We start from the raw sequence: 19190 nt of genomic DNA, 5'->3' as shown, positions 1-19190 counted from the left end.
GTATCTGAACGCAACATATCATACAGAATAGGTCAAACTTTCAACCCATATATTGAATAAGTATATAGTTTATATACAGTAGGACCTCAGATCGGGAATCCAGGTTCTTTCGAAATGTTTGTAATTTTGCAATGTACTGGGGGGAAAGAGTTTAAACAATTATGGATAATATGGAGTATTTCCATGTATTGGTCAACTGGATATGGTTTAGACTCCACCTCTATCATGGACTCAGAAGGACAGCAGTTTATTAGTAAACATTCAACATAATCCTCCTTTTCTCTAGGCCAATTTAAGACCTAACACAGGGACACTGATGAATAGTCATTGACTGAAAATGCTGGATAAAGTGGTTCAGTGAAGGTGGACTGGAATGTGTGGAGGTGTGTCAGAGTGTCAGAGTAGACTAGGTAGAAGGACAGAATGCCTTGTGAGGAGTTCAGATACACCCCAACTCTGTCAGTGCTGGAAGAGGGGGTAGGTATGATCGTCTGCTCATTTTTGTGCCAGACAGAGAGTTTGAGGAAATCATGTTTAAGGAGTCTTAGGCTCCAGGATTTGTCATTGTAACCAAGCAAACAGTTATGCCCTTTTCCAACCCTGCTCATGTGTTTATATGCCACACCTACATGAAACCCTTTCCCACTATACTCTGCCTCCCAGTAACAACGTCCAGTCAGACCCTCTCTACACAGCACCTGAGGACAGTCATTAAATCTCTCTGTGTGAGGCAAACATAGATGATCATCATCCTCCCATGTCACAGTTCTTCCGTTGTTAGACAGAGAGAGCTTTTTGTGTGCTGTGTTAGGGTCCAGTGTGAGCGCACAGGCATCTGCAATAAATAGAGGTTAGGAATCGGTACACATGCCAAGATTAATTTATGCATTTAGGAGACTAGAGAAGTTAATGATGAAAAACATACACTTCTTCAGGCCTGGTTTTAAGTAGCACTCTTCATTGTGTTCCACACTAAGGGAAGCAGAGGAACAGTGATTTAGTGACAGAAACAAGACTTTGGTTGTAACTCAGTGAAACCAGCACTAAATGGTTTCTCAGACACAGATTACGCCTAGTTTTGGACTAAGGAGCACTTTCAAGTTACTTGATTTACTTTAGTATGAAGAGTGGATCGCCCAGTACATCAGAGAGCAGTCTCACTCCGTCTCCTGGGTGATTGTAGCTCAGATCCAGCTCTCGCAGGTGTGAGGAGTTTGATCTCAGAGCTGCAGCCAGAGAAGCACATCCTTCCATTGAGACAAGACAGCCAGAAAGCCTGCAAAAGGAAGACATCACTATTTTAAAAGCTGACTTCTACCTACTCATTTCACATATGTAAATGGTTAATTAATGAAATGGGCTGTGAATGACAATTTCATAATCTATTAAGTGAAATTCATAACTACCTCTGTCTCCAGTTCACAATGTTTATTCCCCAGTCCAGCAGAGAGCAGCTTCACTCCTGAATTGTGCAGGTTATTGTCACAGAGTACTAGCGTTCTCAGGTATGAGGGGTATGAACGTAGAGCTGAAGCCAAAGAAGCACAGCCTTCCTCTGTGATGCCACAGGATGAGATCCTGCAGGAAGAGTTCAGAGAAATCTTGAAAATATTAAATGCCACAATATTTATGAGATTGTTTAAGGTGTAGTTAAAAGTTTAAACCTGTAAAAATGTCTACCTGCAACAAGCGCCAAATGCCAGTTACATAGTAGTAGCAGAGGAATAGAAATCTACGAGTGCAAAACGTACTTTGTAGAACACTGTCTGATGGTGTAAAAATCAGCCTTTGTTGTGACTAGCCTGTCCAAATGTTGTGTGTGCAACTTCCTGTATTATGATTGGGTCTCGTTGGCGTGGTTGATAAGGTAAGATCCAGTACTAAGGCTGGGTTTACACAGGCAGTCCAATTCTGATCTTTTGCCCAATTATTGTTGACAGGCAGCCTGTCATTTCAGGTGTTTCAAGGCATTTTTTTCTCCAGGCTAATGATCCCGAAACGTTGGCGCGTGTGCATATCACATTCGGAGCTTCTGTTTATGCTCTACTTTACTTTTTCTCTGCTCTACTACTCTGGTGAATGGTTAGATCAAAGCTGAATCAATGTCTGCAAGATCGCATAATCATAACAGAATATAATAGTATTACTGTATGCTACTGTAAGACAAAAAACACATTTTTCTCCCATGTGGCCGAAACTCAACATTGTGCGCCACTATGCAAAATACACAGGTAAACTATGCTATGGTTTGTAAACACCATCTGCTAAAAAATGTGGTTACTGAACATCAAAAACACTGTATAACTCAAGAAAATCTAAATGCATACCCCCATAAACTGATTGAAGTCAAATGCTTGGTATGCAGATGCTGCATGGACATTATCAGTAAAACTTGAAGAATTATCATTCACGATTGACAGTGACAAATGTGAAGGGAAGGTAGAGTTGACAGGTCTAGCAAAAATGTCTAGCCAAATGACCACAAAACACGCCCACAAGGCCTTTTCGCCTCAATTTGTAGGGACATGGACTAGAGGTCGACCGATTAATTAGGGCTGATTTCATTTTTTTTTTTTATAACAATCGGTATTATTGGACGCTGATTATGGCCAATTACATTGCAATCCACGAGGAGACTGCATGGCAGTCTGTTTACCTGTTACGCGAGTGCAGCAAAGGAGCCAAGGTAAGTTGCTAGCTAGCATTAAACTTAGAAAAAACTATTTTCACATAATCGTTGCAATCCTGCGTTGCATGTTAATTTATCATTGAATCACAGCCTACTTCAATTTCGCCAAACGGGTGATTTAACAAAAGCACATTAGTGAAAAAAAGCACCCTGTCCCTAACCATAAACATCAATGCCTTTCTTAAAATCAATACACAGAAGTATATATTTTTAAACCGGCATATTTAAGAAATTTATGTTAGGAGACAAACTAGGGAAATTGTGTCACTTCTCTTGCGTTCAGTGCACGCAGAGTCAGGGTATATGCAGCAGTTTGGGCCGCCTGGCTCTTTGCGAACTGTGTGATGACCATTTCTTCCTAACAAAGACTAATTAAATTTGCCTGAATTTTACATAATTATGACATAACATTGAAGGTTGTGCAATGTAACAACAATACTTAGATTTAGGGTTGCCACCCGTTTGATGAAATACGGAACGGTTCCGTATTTCACTGAAAGAATAAACGTTTTGTTTTCGAAATGATAGTTTCTGGATTTGACCATATTAATGACCAAAGGCTCATATTTCTCTGTGTTTATTATATTATAATTATGTCTATGATTTGATATAGCAGTCTGACTGAGCGGTGGTAGGCAGCAGCAGGCTCGTAAACATTAATTCAAACAGCACTTTACGGCGTTTGCCAGCAGCTCTTAGCAATGCTTGAAGCACAGCGCTGTTTATGACTTCACGCCTATCGACTCCCGACATTAGGCTGGCAATACTAAAGTGCCTATAAGAACATCCAATAGTTAAAGGTATATGAAATACAAATGGGAACGAGAAATAGTCGACGCGTCATAATTCCTATCGTAACTACAACCTCAAACGAATTAACTGGGAATATTGAGACTCATGTTAAAAGGAACCACCAGCTTTCATATGTTCTGAGCAAGGAACTTAATCAGCTTTTTTACATGGCACAAATTGCACTTTTACTTTCTTCTCCAACACTGTTTTTGCATTATTTAAACCAAATTTAACATGTTTCATTATTTATTTGAGACTAAATTGATTTTATGTATTATATTAGTTAAAATACAAAAGTGTTCATTCAGTATTGTTGTAATTGTCATTATTACAAATAAATATATTTAAAAAACTTTAAAAACTCCCTCACTCTCTTTGACCTCCTCCACGAGAAAATGACCTATTACTTTCCCGTTTGTTGGCTCCCCCGCGTGGGGGTTCATGCTCTCTGATTGGCTCAGTCACGTTGTTGGCCACTGACGAACATTGCGATTCTACAAGTAGAATGGTAGGTTCATCGCTACCAGGTCGGCATGCTGCAGTTACCGCTTTTGTTCTAGCAAGAGAAAAGGAACGGCCTCCCACTGTGATAAGTACCTATCGGCAGTGAGAGCACGGTGTTTCATGCTTTAGTCAATCATTCCATAAGAGGTCGAGGTCTCTACCTTTTTACTACTGAACACGCTTCTTTCTGAAAAAAAAATGCACATACCTCAAAGTCTCCAATTTCTGTAGTCCAGCAGAGAGCAGTTTCACACCTGAATCTTGTAAATCATTGCCACCCAGGTCCAGCTCTTTCAAGTGTGATGAGGTTGAGCCAAGAGCAGACTCCAAAGCTGAACAACATTCCATTGTTAGATTGCATTGATTTAGCCTTAGGGAAAAAATATACAGAATTATGGGTTATAGTCATAGCCTACTCCTGTCTATACAGAAATAAAAAAAATCTTTCAAAATAGGCTACTACACCAGAAAGCATGATTTGGCCACAGAGGATCATTAGTTTTTGGGGAAAAAAATACACTGTGGATTGTTTTAAATCACATTGCCTACAAATCAGAAGGGCGAATTTGGGCAGTGCATGCTGAAAATACCAAATAGAGTTGAGTTGCGACTGTCAATGAAAAGTGGAAGCCCAGCTGGGCATACTTTTATTTAACTAGTCAAGTCAGTTAAGAACAAATTCTTATTTACAATGATCGCCTAGGAACAGTGGGATAACTGCCTTGTTCAGTGCAGAACGACAGATTCTTTACCTTGTCAAGTCGGGGATTCGATCTAGCAACCTTTCGGTTACTAGTCTAACGCTCTAACCACTAGGCTACCTGCCTCCTCTAACCACTAGGCTACCTGCCTCCTCTAACCACTAGGCTACCTGCCTCCTCTAACCACTAGGCTACCTGCCTCCTCTAACCACTAGGCTACCTGCCTCCTCTAACCACTAGGCTACCTGCCTCCTCTAACCACTAGGCTACCCGCCTCCTCTAACCACTAGGCTACCCGCCTCCTCTAACCACTAGGCTACCCGCCTCCTCTAACCACTAGGCTACCCGCCTCTTCTAACCACTAGGCTACCCGCCTCTTCTAACCACTAGGCTACCCGCCTCTTCTAACCACTAGGCTACCCGCCTCTTCTAACCACTAGGCTACCCGCCTCTTCTAACCACTAGGCTACCCGCCTCTTCTAACCACTAGGCTACCCGCCTCTTCTAACCACTAGGCTACCCGCCTCTTCTAACCACTAGGCTACCTGCCTCTTCTAACCACTAGGCTACCTGCCTCTTCTAACCACTAGGCTACCTGCCTCTTCTAACCACTAGGCTACCTGCCTCTTCTAACCACTAGGCTACCTGCCTCTTCTAACCACTAGGCTACCTGCCTCTTCTAACCACTAGGCTACCTGCCTCTTCTAACCACTAGGCTACCTGCCACCCCTATTGCAATATTTTAAAAGACAATTGCGGGAAAACATATTTGCTTTCCAAACTTTTGCTGTAAAGAGAAGACAATGAAAATACTTTAGTTATAAAAATGCTCCACTTAATTGATAGAACAGTATAGCCTATCTTATTGGCACCAGCGGAGAGCATCGGCCATATCCCGAGATGAAACAAACACTTGACCTGGACAGTTTTCGCAACCTCTTCATTCAAAGACTCAATCAAGGACACGCTTACTTTACTGACAGTTGTGGCTGCTTTGCGTGATGTATTGTTGCCTCTACCTTCTTGCCATTTGTGCTGTTGTCTGTACCATGTTTTGTGCTGCTACCATGCTGTTATGTGTTGCTGCTTTGCTATGTTGTCTTAGGTCTCGCTTTATGTAGTGTTGTCTCTCTTGTCATGTGTGTTTTGTCCTATATTATATACAGTGGGGCAAAAAAGTATTTAGTCAGCCACCAATTGTGCAAGTTCTCCCACTTAAGATGAGAGGCCTGTAATTTTCATCATAGGTACACTTCAACTATGACAGACAAAATTAGAAAAGAAATCCAGAAAATCACACTGTAGGATTTTTAATGAATTTATTTGCAAATTATGGTGGAAAATAAGTATTTGGTCAATAACAAAAGTTTCTCAATACTTTGTTATACAGCCTTTGTTGGCAATGACAGAGGTCAAACTTTTTCTGTAAGTCTTCACAAGGTTTTCACACACTGTTGCTGTTATTTTGGCCCATTCCTCCATGCAGATCTCCTCTAGAGCAGTGATGTTTTGGGGCTGTTGCTGGGCAACACGGACTTTCAACTCCCTCCAAAGATTTTCTATGGGGTTGAGATGTGGAGACTGGCTAAGACACTCCAGTACCTTGAAATGCTTCTTACGAAGCCACTCCTTCGTTGCCCGGACAGTGTGTTTGGGATCATTGTCATGCTGAAAGACCCAGCCACGTTTCATCTTCAATGTCCTTGCTGATGGAAGGAGGTTTTCACTCAATCTCACGATACATGGCCCCATTCATTCTTTCCTTTACACGGATCAGTCGTCCTGGTCCCTTTGCAGAAAAACGTGTTGTTTCCACCCCCATGCTTCACAGTAGGTATGGTGTTCTTTGGATGCAACTCAGCATTCTTTGTCCTCCAAACACGACGAGTTGAGTTTTTACCAAAAAGTTATATTTTGGTTTCATCTGACCATATGACATTCTCCCAATCTTCTTCTGGATCATCCAAATGCTCTCTAGCAAACTTCAGACAGGCCTGGACATGTACTGGCTTAAGCAGGGGGACACGTCTGGCACTGCAGGATTTGAGTAACCTGGCGGCGTAGTGTGTTACTGATGGTAGGCTTTGTTACTTTGGTCCCAGCTCTCTGCAGGTCATTCACTAGGTCCCCCCGTGTGATTCTGGGATTTTTGCTCACCGTTCTTGTGATAATTTTGACCCCACGGGGTGAGATCTTGCGTGGAGCCCCAGATCGAGGGAGATTATCAGTGGTCTTGTATGTCTTCCATTTCCTAATAATTGCTCCCACAGTTGATTTCATCAAACCAAGCTGCTTACCTATTGCAGATTCAGTCTTCCCAGCCTGGTGCAGGTCTACAATTTTGTTTCTGGTGTCCTTTGACAGCTCTTTGGTCTTGGCCATAGTGGAGTTTGGAGTGTGACTGTTTGAGGTTGTGGACAGGTGTCTTTTATACTGATAACAAGTTCAAACAGGTGCCATTAATACAGGTAACGATGGAGGACAGAGGAGCCTCTTAAAGAAGAAGTTACAGGTCTGTGAGAACCAGAAATCTTGCTTGTTTGTAGGTGACCAAATACTTATTTCCTACCATAATTTGCAAATAAATTCATTAAAAATCCTACAACGTGATTTTCTGGATTTTTCCCCCTCATTTTGTCTGTCATAGTTGAAGTGTACCTATGATGAAAATTACAGGCCTCTCATCTTAAGTGGGAGAACTTGCACAATTGGTGGCTGACTAAATACTTTTTTGCCCCACTGTATACACACACACAGTTGAAGTTGGAAGTTTACGTAAACCTTAGAAAAACAAATACATTTAAACTCAGTTTCACAATTTCTGACAATTAATCCTAGTAAGAATTCCCTGTCTTAAGTCAGTTAGGATCACCACTTTATTTTAAGAATGTGAAATGTCAGAATAGAGAGATAATTATTTATTTCATCACATTCCCAGTGGGTCAAAAGTTTACATACACTTAATTCGTATTTGGTAGCATTACCTTTAAATTGTTTAACTTGGGTCAAACATTTTGGGTAGCCTTCCACAAGCTTCCCACAATAAGTTGGGTGAATTTTGGCCAATTCTTCCTGACAGAGCTGGTGTAACTGAGTCAGGTATGTAGGCCTCTTTGCTCGGACACACGTTTTTTCAGTTCTGCCCACAACATTTCTACAAAAAGTATGATCTTTGCAGTTGCAGAATTGCAGTTGCAAACCGTAGTCTGGCTTTTTTTTTAATGGCGGTTTTGGAGCAGTGGCTTCTTCCTTGCTGAGCGGCCTTTCAGGTTGTCGCTACAGGACTCGTTTTACTGTGGATATAGATACTTTTGTACCCATTTCCTCCAGCATCTTCACAAGGTCGTTTGCTGTTCTGGGATTGATTTGCACTTGTCACACCAAAGTACGTTCATCTCTAGGAGACAGAACGAGTCTCCTTCCTGAGCGGTATGATGGCTGCGTGGTCCCATGGTGTTTATACTTGCGTACTATTGTTTATACAGATGAATGTGGTACCTTCAGACATTTGGAAATTGCTCCCAAGAATGAACCAGACTTGTGGAGGTCTACCATTTTTTTGCTGAGGTCTTGGCTGATTTCTTTTGATTTTCCCATGATGTCAAGCAAAGAGGCACTGAGTTTGAAGGTAGGCCTTGAAGTACATCCACAGGTACACCTCCAATTGACTCATATGATGTTAATTAGCCTATCAGAAGCTTCTAAAGCCATGACCTAATTTTCTGGAATTTTCCAAGCAGTTTAAAGGCACAGTCAACTTAGTATATGTAAACTTCTGACCCACTGGAATTGAGATACAGTGAAATAATCTGTCTGTAAACAGTTGTTGGAAAAAGGACTTGTGTCATTCACAAAGTAGATGTTCTAACCGACTTGCCAAAGCTATAGTGTGTTAACAAGATATTTGTGGAGTGATTGAAAATGTTGTTTTAATGACTACAACCTAAGTGTATGTAAACTTCCGACTTCAACTGTATATATTATTTTTATCCCCCGTTCCCACAGGATGCTTTTTGGTAGGCCATCATTGTAAATAAGAATTTGTTCTTTCCTGACTTGCCTTGTTAAATTAAAAAATAACCATAAATATCCCCGGTGATGGCGGTAGATGAATGGCACGACAATGGGCCTCAGGTTCGCTTCACAGTATCTGTGTGCATTCAAAATGCAATCAATAAAATACAAATGTGTTTGTTGACCGTAGGTTATGCCTGCCCATACCATAACCCCACTGCCATCATGGGGCACTCTGTTCACAACGTCAACATCAGTAAACTGCTCGCCCACATGACGCAATACATGCTGTCTGCCATCTGCCCGGTACAGTTGAAGCCAGGATTTATCTGTGAAGAGCACACTTATCCAGCATGCCAGTGGCCAACGAAGGTGTGAGCATTTGCCTACTGAAGTTGGTTACAACGCCAAACCTGCAGTCAGGTCAAGACCCTGGTGATGACAACGAGCACGCAGATGAGCTTCCCTTAGACGGTTTCTGCAGAAATTCTTTGGTTGTGCAAACCCTCAGTTTCATCAGCTGTCCGGGTGGCTGGTCTCAGACGATCCCGCAGGTGAAGAGGCCGGATGTGAAGGTCCTGATCTGGAGTGGTTTCACATGGTCTGTGATTGTGAGGCCGGTTGGAAGTACTGCCAAATGATCTAAAATGACGTTGGAGGTGGCTTTTGGTAGAGAAATGAACAATCAATTCTCTGGCAATCGCTCTGGTGGACATTCCTGCAGTCAGCATGTCAATTGCACACTCCCTCAACTTGAGACATCTGTGGCATTGTGTTGTGTTACAAAAAAGTTGACTTTTATTGTCCCCAGCACAAGGTGCACCTGTATAATGATCATGCTGTTTAATCAGCTTCTTGATATGCCACACCTGTCAGGTGGATGGATTATCTTGGCAAAGGAGAAATGCTCACTAAAAGGAATGTACCGGTAAACAAATTTGTGCACAGAATGAGAAATAAGCTTTTTGTGCATATGGAACATTTCGGGGATCTTTTATTTCAGCTCATGAAACTACAGGACCATGCTGCGTTTATATTTTTGTTCAGTGTAAAAGGGCAACATTTCCCCGAGGGTGCAGTGAGAACCAATGGGTTGGACGATACTTCTCATCAATCATCTTTAAAAAAAAGTATACTTAACTGGAAATCAACCAATTCTAAGTCGTTAACGAACAGGTAAAATGCTTTATTATCTAAAAATTTGAAGTGCGTGGGCTATGGAGAGAAACAAAGTGATGAGGGCGCTGGATATAGAGGTGTGTGCTAATGGATCTGGGCGGGTGTGATGTAGTTGATGTTGTCATTTGTATGCTTCTAAAATATATTAACAAAAGGAATAGTGGGCCATCTTAAGTCTGCAAATGTGATGAATATTGGCTTACCCAAACTTGTAACTCACACGCTGCCTAAGGTAATAGTCTACACACATACTGTAATTACACCTAAATGTGGAACGAACAAACATTTGCTCACCTCAAGATCTTCAGTTTACAACGTTGACTACACAACCCATCACAGAGCAGATCCATATGGGAGTGCTGCAAGTCATTGTAACTCAGGTCCAGCTTTCGCAGTAAGTTTGTTGACTTTATAGCTGAGGCCACTACTCCCCAAGACCTCTCTGTGAGGTTACAGCCAGCAAGTCTACAACGACAGAGTAAATACATTTAAACTAACCTCTACAAATGTGTAGGTACAGTGCATTCAGAAAGTATTAAGACCCCTTCCCTTTTTCCACATTTTGTTACATTACAGCCTTATTTTTAAATGGATTAAATACATTTTTTCCTCAATCTACACACAACACCCCATAATGACAAGGCGAAAACAGGTTTAGAATTTTTTGCAAATGTATTAAAAATAAAAAACAGAAATACCTTTATTTACATAAGTATTCAGACCATTCGCTATGAGATTCGAAATTGAGCTCAGGTGCATCCTGTTTCCATTGATCATCCTCAAGATGTTTCTACAACTTGATTGGAGTCCACCTGTCATAAATTCAATTGATTGGACGTGATTTGGAAAGGCAAACACCTGTCTATATAAGGTCACACAGTTGACAGTGCATGTCAGAGCAAAAACCAAGCTGAGGTCGAAGGAATTGTCCGTAGAGCTCAGGGACAGGATTCTGTCAAGGCACAGATCTGGGGAAGGGGAAGAAAACATTTCTGTAGCATTGAAGGTCCCCAAGAACAGTGGCCTCCATCATTCTTAAATGGAAGAAGTTTAGAATCACCATGACTCTTCCTAGAGCTGGCCACGCGGACAACCAGGGGATAAGGGCCTTGGTCAGAGAGGTGACCAAGAACCCGATGGTCATTCTGACAGAGCGCCAGAGTTCCTCTGTGGAGATGGGAGAACCTTCCAGAAGGACAACCATCTTTGCAGCACTCCACCAATCAGGACTTTATGGTAGAGTGGCCAGACAGAAGCCACTCCTTAGTAAAAGGCACATGACAGCCACTTGGAGTTTGCCAAAAGGCAATTAAAGGACTCAGACCATGAGAAACAAGATTCTCTGGTCTGATGAAACCATGATTGAACTCTTTGGCCTGAATGCCAAGCGTAACGTCTGGAGGAAACCTTGCACCATGGTGGTGAAGCATGGTGGTGGCAGCATCAAACTGTGGGGATTTTTTTCAGAGGCGAGGACTGGGAGATTAGTCAGGATCGAGAGAAAGATGAACGGCGCAAAGTACACAGAGATCCTTGATGAAAACCTGCTCCAGGGCGCTCAGACCTCGGAAGGTGAACCTTTGCCCCCAGTCTAACAGGACAACGACCCTAAGCACACAGCCAAGACAACGCAGGAGTGGCTTTGGGACAAGTCTCTGAATGTCCTAGAGTGGCCCAGCCAGAGCCCGGACTTGAATCCGATCAAACATCTCTGGAGACCTGAAAATAGCTGTGTGGCGACACTCCCCATCGAACCTGACAGAGCTTGAGAGAATGTGCAGAGAAGAATGAAACTCCCCAAATAGAGGTGCACCAAGCTTGTAGCGTCATACCCTAGAAGACTCGAGGTGCTTCAAAGTACTGAGTAAAGGGTCTGAATAATTATGTAAATGTGCTAAGTTTATTTTTAATACATTTGCAAACATTTCTAAAAACCTGTTTTTGCATTGCAGTTGTGGGGTATTGTGTGTAGATTGAGGGCAAAAAACAATTTTATACATTTTAGAATAAAGGCTGTAACGTAACAAAATGTGGAAAAAGACAAGGGGTCTGATACACTGTATGTGCATAATTAGCTTAACACTCACAAAGCGTTTCTGCAGTACTTGATAAGTGGAATCAGCCTCTTTCGTCCCTCCTCACAAGTGTTGAACTTCTTTAGGTCAAGCTCATAAGAATCCAGAATCTCCCTTGACATCAGCACAGTAGCCAGAGTTGTGCATTTAGCAGGTGAGAGCTTTGTTCCTCCACGATTTCCTGACCTCAGGTACGCTTCAACCTCTTCAGTAAGTGTATTGTCATTTATTTCAGCCAAACAGTATACAAGGTTAATGGATCTCTCAGGGGAGTTGTGCAACCTCAGCTGTTCCTTTATGTAAAACTTTGTTTCTTCAACACTATCTGCATAGCTCTCCGTCTCTGACAGTAGGTCTTGTAGGAGTCTCTGATTGGAGTCCAGTGAAAGGCCAAGAAGGAAGCGGAGCATAAGGTCCAGATGTCCATTCACACTCTGCAAGGCATTGCGCAATGCACTCTTCAGTAACACATGAAAGGATGGTTTTTCATGTAGAACCAGCTCTGAAGACTCAGAGCCAGACACTTCTTCAGCCTCATCATCATTGAATGACTCTGAGTGTTCCTCAGGCTCTTCCTCTAGAGTTGAGTTGTCTTCAATAGTGGACTCTAGACTTTCTCCAGACTCATCACTCTGCGAAGCATCTGAATGGTCTCCGTTATCGCCCAACAAAGCCGCAGAACCTTCTTCCTTGTCCTCCTCAACAAACCTCTTATGGAGGAAAGACTCCAACACACAAAGGTTATCGGTTGTGTAGCAGTAGAGTAAATACAGAGCGGCAAAGTACTCCTGGATGGTGAAATGCACAAAGCAGTAGACTTTCTCGCAGTAGAGCCCATCTTCTTGTTTAAAGATTTCTGTGCACAATCCAGATTGCACTGAAGCTACATTGATGTCAAGGCCACACTATCAGATCCTTCTCATAAAATATGAGATTGCTTTTATTCAGGTGTTCAAAAGCTAGCTTGGCCAGCTTTAGAATGATCTCTTTGTCTGATTCTTTGATCCTCCGCGCATCTGTCTCATTGCTGTTATGATACTTCTGGTTCTTCAGGTTTGTCTGAATGAGCACGAAGTGTGTGTACATCTCAGAAAGGGTTTTAGGGATTTCTTTGCAGTCATTTGTCAACATCTCCCCTAGAACCATAGCAGTGATCCAGCAGAAGACTGGAATCTGGCACATGATGTTGAGGCTCCTTTTTGTCTTTATATGGGAGATGATTCGATTGGCCAGGTTTGCATCCGAACAGAATCTCTTCCTGAAGTACTCCTCCTTCTGTGAGTCATTGAAACCACGCACTTCTGTCATCTGTGTTATGTTCTTCCTGGGGATCTGATTGGCTGCTGCTGGTCGGGAGGTTATCCAGAGGCAAGCACTGGGTAGCAGATTCCCCTTAATGAGATTTGTCAATAGCACATCAATGGGCGCTTCTTCTGCCATGTCAAACAATATCTTGTTTCGGTTGAAATCCAGTGGAAGTTGGCTTTCATCCAGACCATCGAAGATAAACAGAACTTGACAACCTGCAATTTTCTTTGCATCCTCTATTTCTCTAAGTTCATCGTGGAAGCTACACAGAAGGCCATGAAGACTGAACTGTTTTTCGACCAAATTCAATTCCCGGAATGGAAGCAGAAATATAAAATCCAGATGCGGATTGGCTTTTCCTTCTGCCCAGTCAAGGATGAACTTTTGGACAGTGACTGTTTTCCCGATCCCAGCAATGCCCTTGGTCATCACAGTTGTGATTATTCTGTCCTCTCCAGGTAAAGGTTTAAAGATGTTGTTGCAGTTGACAGGAGTGTCTTCTGATGTGCATGTTCTGGATGCTGTCTCGATCTGCAACACCTCATGTTTGTTACAGAGCCCTTCGGTCTCTCCTGCTGTGATGTAGAGTTTTGTGTAAATATTGTTGAGAAGAGTTTTATTTCTGCCGTTGCCTTCAAACAGGTGTTTATAGCGGCTTTTCAGTCTGGATTTATGCTTCTCTTTGATTCTCTGTAGGAGTGCATTCTCTGCAAGGACAAAGTTACAAGGACACAAAACACACAGGTTAAAAAAAAAGGTACTGGTTGTGATGACCACCAGTTGAAAAGCACACAAATGAAATAATCACATTGCCAAATCACCACATGATATCTACTTAGCAGTAGGAAGTCTTCTATGTGCCTGCTTTGCTGTAACTTGGATGTGCACCAGGTACAGGGTGTCAGGCCACCCTTCACTTACTGTAGAAACAGGACGGAAACACACAATCAGTTTATGGTGCTAAAATGAAATGTTGAGGATAAATGCTGAGTCCATTTGATCCAGTTAAGGATACTGTAAAAACCTACTACCACTACAAGTACACTAATCATTTACATAATACACTAATCTATAAAGTGTTCGAAAAATGTATGTCTTACCCTTGATCACTGCTTTGTGGAGCCACTGACAAGTCCCCTGGAATATACAAAACATAAACATTGCTTAAGATACAAATAATTTGGAATTTGAGTGGCACATTCCATATGAAGAAAAAAATAAGCAAAGCACAAGGTCTACCTAATGAAACTAATGTTATCAATGAGTAATTATAAAATGTCATGAAGTTACTGTTTTAAATGTATTCAGATGCTAATTAGAATCATAACAGATACACTTACTGCTCTGCTGAGATGACACGTTAATATTAACAGAGCCCAAAATATAGTTGTTGTTGAGGTGTGGTGTAACGTTAGTGCCTCCAGACTGGGCTGTGTAGGAATGTCCAAAAGCATGTGCTGGTAACATGAGGGATGGGGAGGAGGAGACTGGTGGAATGGATGACAGGAGAGGAGGGCCCAGTGAAAGAGGATGGGGGAGGGGGACGTGTGGTGAAACAGAGGATGACAGAGAGGAAAGGTGAGGATGAGTAAGATGTGGAAGGGGGGGTTGCCGTGGTGAAACAGAGGAATGGAGAGGCTGGCAGTTCGATGAAAAGGAAGAGGATGGGAGTGAAGCTTGTGTCTGCTCAGTGGTAGGTTGATCTCCTAGACCTAGAGAGAGGAAAGAGAGTTAGATACTACATACTTGTCACTTACAAAAACTGACTTAGGGATAGCCCCCTTTGTTAAAAATGTCACCTAAAATGACATACCCAAATCTAACTGCCTGTAGCTCAGGCCCTGAAGCAAGGATATGCATATTCTTGGTACCATTTGAAAGGAAACACTGGAATTTTTGGAAATGTGAATTGAATGTAGGAGAATAACACACTAGATCTGGTAGAAGAAAATACAAAGGAAAAAAAAACATGTTTTTTTTTCTACCACCACCTTTGAAATGCAATAAAGGTCCCAGTTCTAACCATCACTCTGGTTGTAATTCCGATTGTGTCCACAAGATGGCAGCAGTGTATGTGAGTTTCAGACGGATAACTTGAAGTATGAGCGAACTACATGACATTTAGTGTGAAGTCACCCAGGTACATTTGGGAGAATCGTGAAGGAGACATCTGTATTCATATTACATTTTTCTGCAAGAATATCGTCAAATCTGTATACTTGGACTTTGATTTAGCTTTTCCAGTATTAGTAGCCATAGTATAAGTTCAACATTTGCAAAACAACCAGTTTTCATAACTTCATAACTCTGAATATCCTTATAATTTTTGTCCAAAAGGAAAAGGCATGCTGTCGCAAAAGGTTAGCAGCTACATTTTGCAACAGATACAGGGTTTCTGGATACTCCTGTGAAGCCCAGCTCATTGGCTATCTAGCTAGCTTTGTTTGACCGCGATTTGCGCTTATTTGACAAAGCTAGAGTCGATCAAGTGAAGACCGCCCGCGTCATCGGCGTGCCATGAAGGCTTCGCTCTTTGACCAAATTTGGTGTCCTATAGGATATACTACACCCCTAATGATATAGTGAAGTCTGGTTACGTTCTAGGATCTGAGGAATAAATACAAACATGATTTGACCGGTTTAAACTACGTTTAGGGTTAGATTTTCACAGATTCTTTGAAAATTGAACAAGTGGAAATACCAAATCGATTGTGCATGCTATATGGACCTTTTTAGGGTATGAAAAATGATTTTATCTAACAAAACTTCATGTTATCTCTGGGACGATAAATCAGAGCAAGATTTCAGACTAAGTACACATTTCATCTTCAGAGGTGAATTTATCAAACCTATCGCGGTGAAAAGTGTTTTGTTTTTAGGAGCTCTCAAACAATAGCATGGCATTTTTTTCAGCAGTAATAGCTACTGTAAATTGGACAGTGCAGTTCTATTAACAAGAATTTAAGCTTTCAGCCGATATAAGACACTTATATGTACCGACATTTGTTGTTTCTCTAAAATTTGCAATCGTGACAAAGCGCATGATTTACAACTGTCCCGTTGACGGTTTTCATTTGAAATGGCTTACTCCTTTCCCTGTTGCTTGAGGGTGGGTCGTTGCGTTCTTGTGGTATCTGTCCAGGCGTGTCAATGAGGGGGGAACTCTTAGGGCTCTCTCTACACTGGAGACAGGATGCTGATGTTGGACAAGACCTGCCAAACATCTTTCCAATACATGGCTTGGTGCCAAGATTCTTCTTCCACTCAGGTTTCTGCAACAATAAGCGTGAATAAGACTACATAAAATGTTATTAGTATTGCTTGAAAAGTTGTTAGAAAGAAGTTATGCTTTTTAGCCAAATTTACTGAATCTTTTAGAAAATGGATGACTGACGACATCATTGTTTATATGACACTTGTTGAGAAATCTGCAATTCATTGACAGATATAACATTTTTAATCATCAACATAAGTGGTAATATGGGCTTAAGTAATGCATTACAAAGTTACATTGTAAATACAGGAAATAAGCAATACACATACAATTAAGAGAATAAATTAAATGTTCCATTAACCTTAGATTTACAGAGAGCCATTGACTGACCTTTGCCATGGTGCGTCTCTTTTTGCCACAACCCGTCTTTGCAATGGACCCTCTCTTTTTGCTGTTCATGGTGTCCTCCTCGAAAACGTGTTTTGACAGGCTGCGACCAGTTTCCCCCTCTTGTCTATTTCATAGAGGCGGGGGGGATCAACAGTACCATAAAATTGAATGTTCATTATGCTTGGGAAAACAATTTGCATGCAGTCTCTCATCTGTAGCTTATATGGGTCATTCTAATGTCATTTTTCACGTGATTTTCTCTTGGATCACTGAGATCAGGATCTGTACATATCTATTTCATAATAGTTTTTTTAATCAGATATGTATTTTACCACAAAATCATCATTAACAGTTTCATAGTCCAAAAAAGAAAACAAATTCATTTCTAATATATATTTTTTTTTACATTGCTCCCTTATGAAAAGGCTTGAGTTAAATATAACATTGAAAAATAAAAATTATTCAAATTAAATGTATTTTTTATTTAAATACAATTTTCCCAATTTGAGCGTTTTGGTATTGAGAATGCCAAGTGGCATTAAGGGGGTGTTTGAAAATAGGAACCTCATGCTGATGGCATTTAAGTGAATAAATTAACTTAAAGATGCACTATGCAGAAATCGCTACACCATTTCCTGGTTGCTAAAATTCTAATAGTTCACCTAATTTTAGTTTGTGACAAAACAAGCAGTCATTGTGTAGAGAATCATTGTACCATCTAAACCACTGAAATATCCTTCTATAACCAAAAATATTGTCTATTCAGCTGTTTGAACACAAAAAGGAAACATAGAAATAATACACATAGAACAGATCTACCACTTAGACTTGCTTTCAACTGTAATGAAAGACCTATAACTCACATTTCTATGTGAATTTGGTCAGGAATCCCAAAAAGTTACATATTGTAGCTTTAACTTGTGCTCATCTAAGGACTACTCCTGGGGATGATGCATCATGGGTGAATACGTTTTTACAGAAACTTGAAAAAGTGTCACGGTAATGTAAAATTCAACTAGTATACAATTTTTATGATTTATGGACAAACTACCACCATTTTTTTTGTGTTAATTGAAAATAAAGTAACATTTTATTTAGGGTGAAAATGTACAAAATAATATTCAATAAGACACTTAGCCAAGTGTCAGAATAATAGTTGATTTTTGCCAATGCATCATGGTTTTGTAACTCAATTTCCTACAGACTGGTTTCATTAGAGAGAGATCCAACCAAATCCTGAGAAAACAAAAATATATTTAACTGACACATTGGAAAGAATTAACAAAAAAACTGAGCAAACTAGAATGCTATTTGGCCCTAAACAGAGAGTACACAGAGGCAGAATACCTGACCACTGTGACTGACCCAAAATTAAGGAAAGCTTTGATTATGTACAGACTTAGTGAACATAGTCTTGCTATTGAGGCCTCTGTAGGCAGACCTGGCTCTCAAGAGAAGACTGGCTATGTGCACACTGCCCACAAAATGAGGTGGTAACTGAGCTGCACTTCCTAACCTCCTGCCAAATGTATGACCATAGAGACACATATTTCCCTCAGATTACACAAACCCACAAAGAAATTGAAAACAAATCCAATTTTGATCAACTCCCATATCTATTGGGTGAAATACCACAGTGTGCATCACACTCAGACTCAGTCAGTCTAAAAGAGCGCGAACTGTACGGCGCAAACATCACCACACAACACAACAGGAACTAACTCTCTAGACAAATAAGTAGTCCAGATAGCTAGCATATGAATAGTGGAATGGAAGAGATAGTGTATGCACCTCCGAGACAATCTAACGTTTACAATAAGTAACCTAGTTCACTTTTTTTTTACATATTGCAACAGTGAAAAAAATGCAGCGTGTAGACTGCAGAAGCAACTTACCCGAACAGGCTACTGTCCTCGTCCAAAGCGGGATTTGTACTGTACGTTCATTTCCAAGTCAATTTGCTTTGCATATCCCTTCAATGTATGTTTACTCGTCAACTATTATGATAAAGACTTGTATAAGACATTCCAGCTAAATTCATCGGTGGTACACATTTCGGGATTCATCCAGGAATGCAATACAACTACACACAAAAAAAAAAATTATAGTAAGGGGCGCGGTTTACAGACTGCATTTCCTTGCCAGAAACGAACGGCCATCTGAATACTCGTTTCCCGGTTTACCTCCAATGATTCATATATACACTAGATTACTTATAGGGGGCGCTGTGTTGAAATCAAATCACCGAGTACGACAGGCGTAAACCCCATTCCCAACAAAGCAGAGTTAATTAAAAAGTAAGAAATATTTGCTAAAGGAAATAG

At 41.0% G+C, this 19190-nt stretch overlaps 1 protein-coding gene and 1 pseudogene across 1 annotated transcript; both read right to left on the bottom strand.

The window, feature by feature from the left end:
• Nucleotides 1-226: 226 nt before the first annotated feature.
• LOC129822373 (stonustoxin subunit beta-like) lies at nucleotides 227-1496 on the bottom strand. Its single transcript, XM_055880605.1, has 4 exons — nucleotides 1407-1496; nucleotides 1115-1276; nucleotides 926-972; nucleotides 227-835 (listed from the first exon to the last, which is right to left on the bottom strand). Exons 2-4 carry the CDS (start codon nucleotides 1252-1254, stop codon nucleotides 300-302), a joined length of 723 nt encoding a protein of 240 aa, XP_055736580.1. The 5' UTR covers nucleotides 1255-1276; nucleotides 1407-1496; the 3' UTR covers nucleotides 227-299.
• A 10466-nt stretch (nucleotides 1497-11962) lies between these two features.
• LOC129822369 (uncharacterized) lies at nucleotides 11963-19190 on the bottom strand (annotated as a pseudogene).

The sequence above is a fragment of the Salvelinus fontinalis genome, chromosome 24 (genome assembly GCF_029448725.1).
Source record: "Salvelinus fontinalis isolate EN_2023a chromosome 24, ASM2944872v1, whole genome shotgun sequence".
Taxonomy (NCBI): Eukaryota; Metazoa; Chordata; class Actinopteri; order Salmoniformes; family Salmonidae; genus Salvelinus; species Salvelinus fontinalis.
The sequence above is the reverse complement of the archived record's forward strand: the minus strand, read 5'-3'. Positions and strand labels throughout refer to the sequence as shown.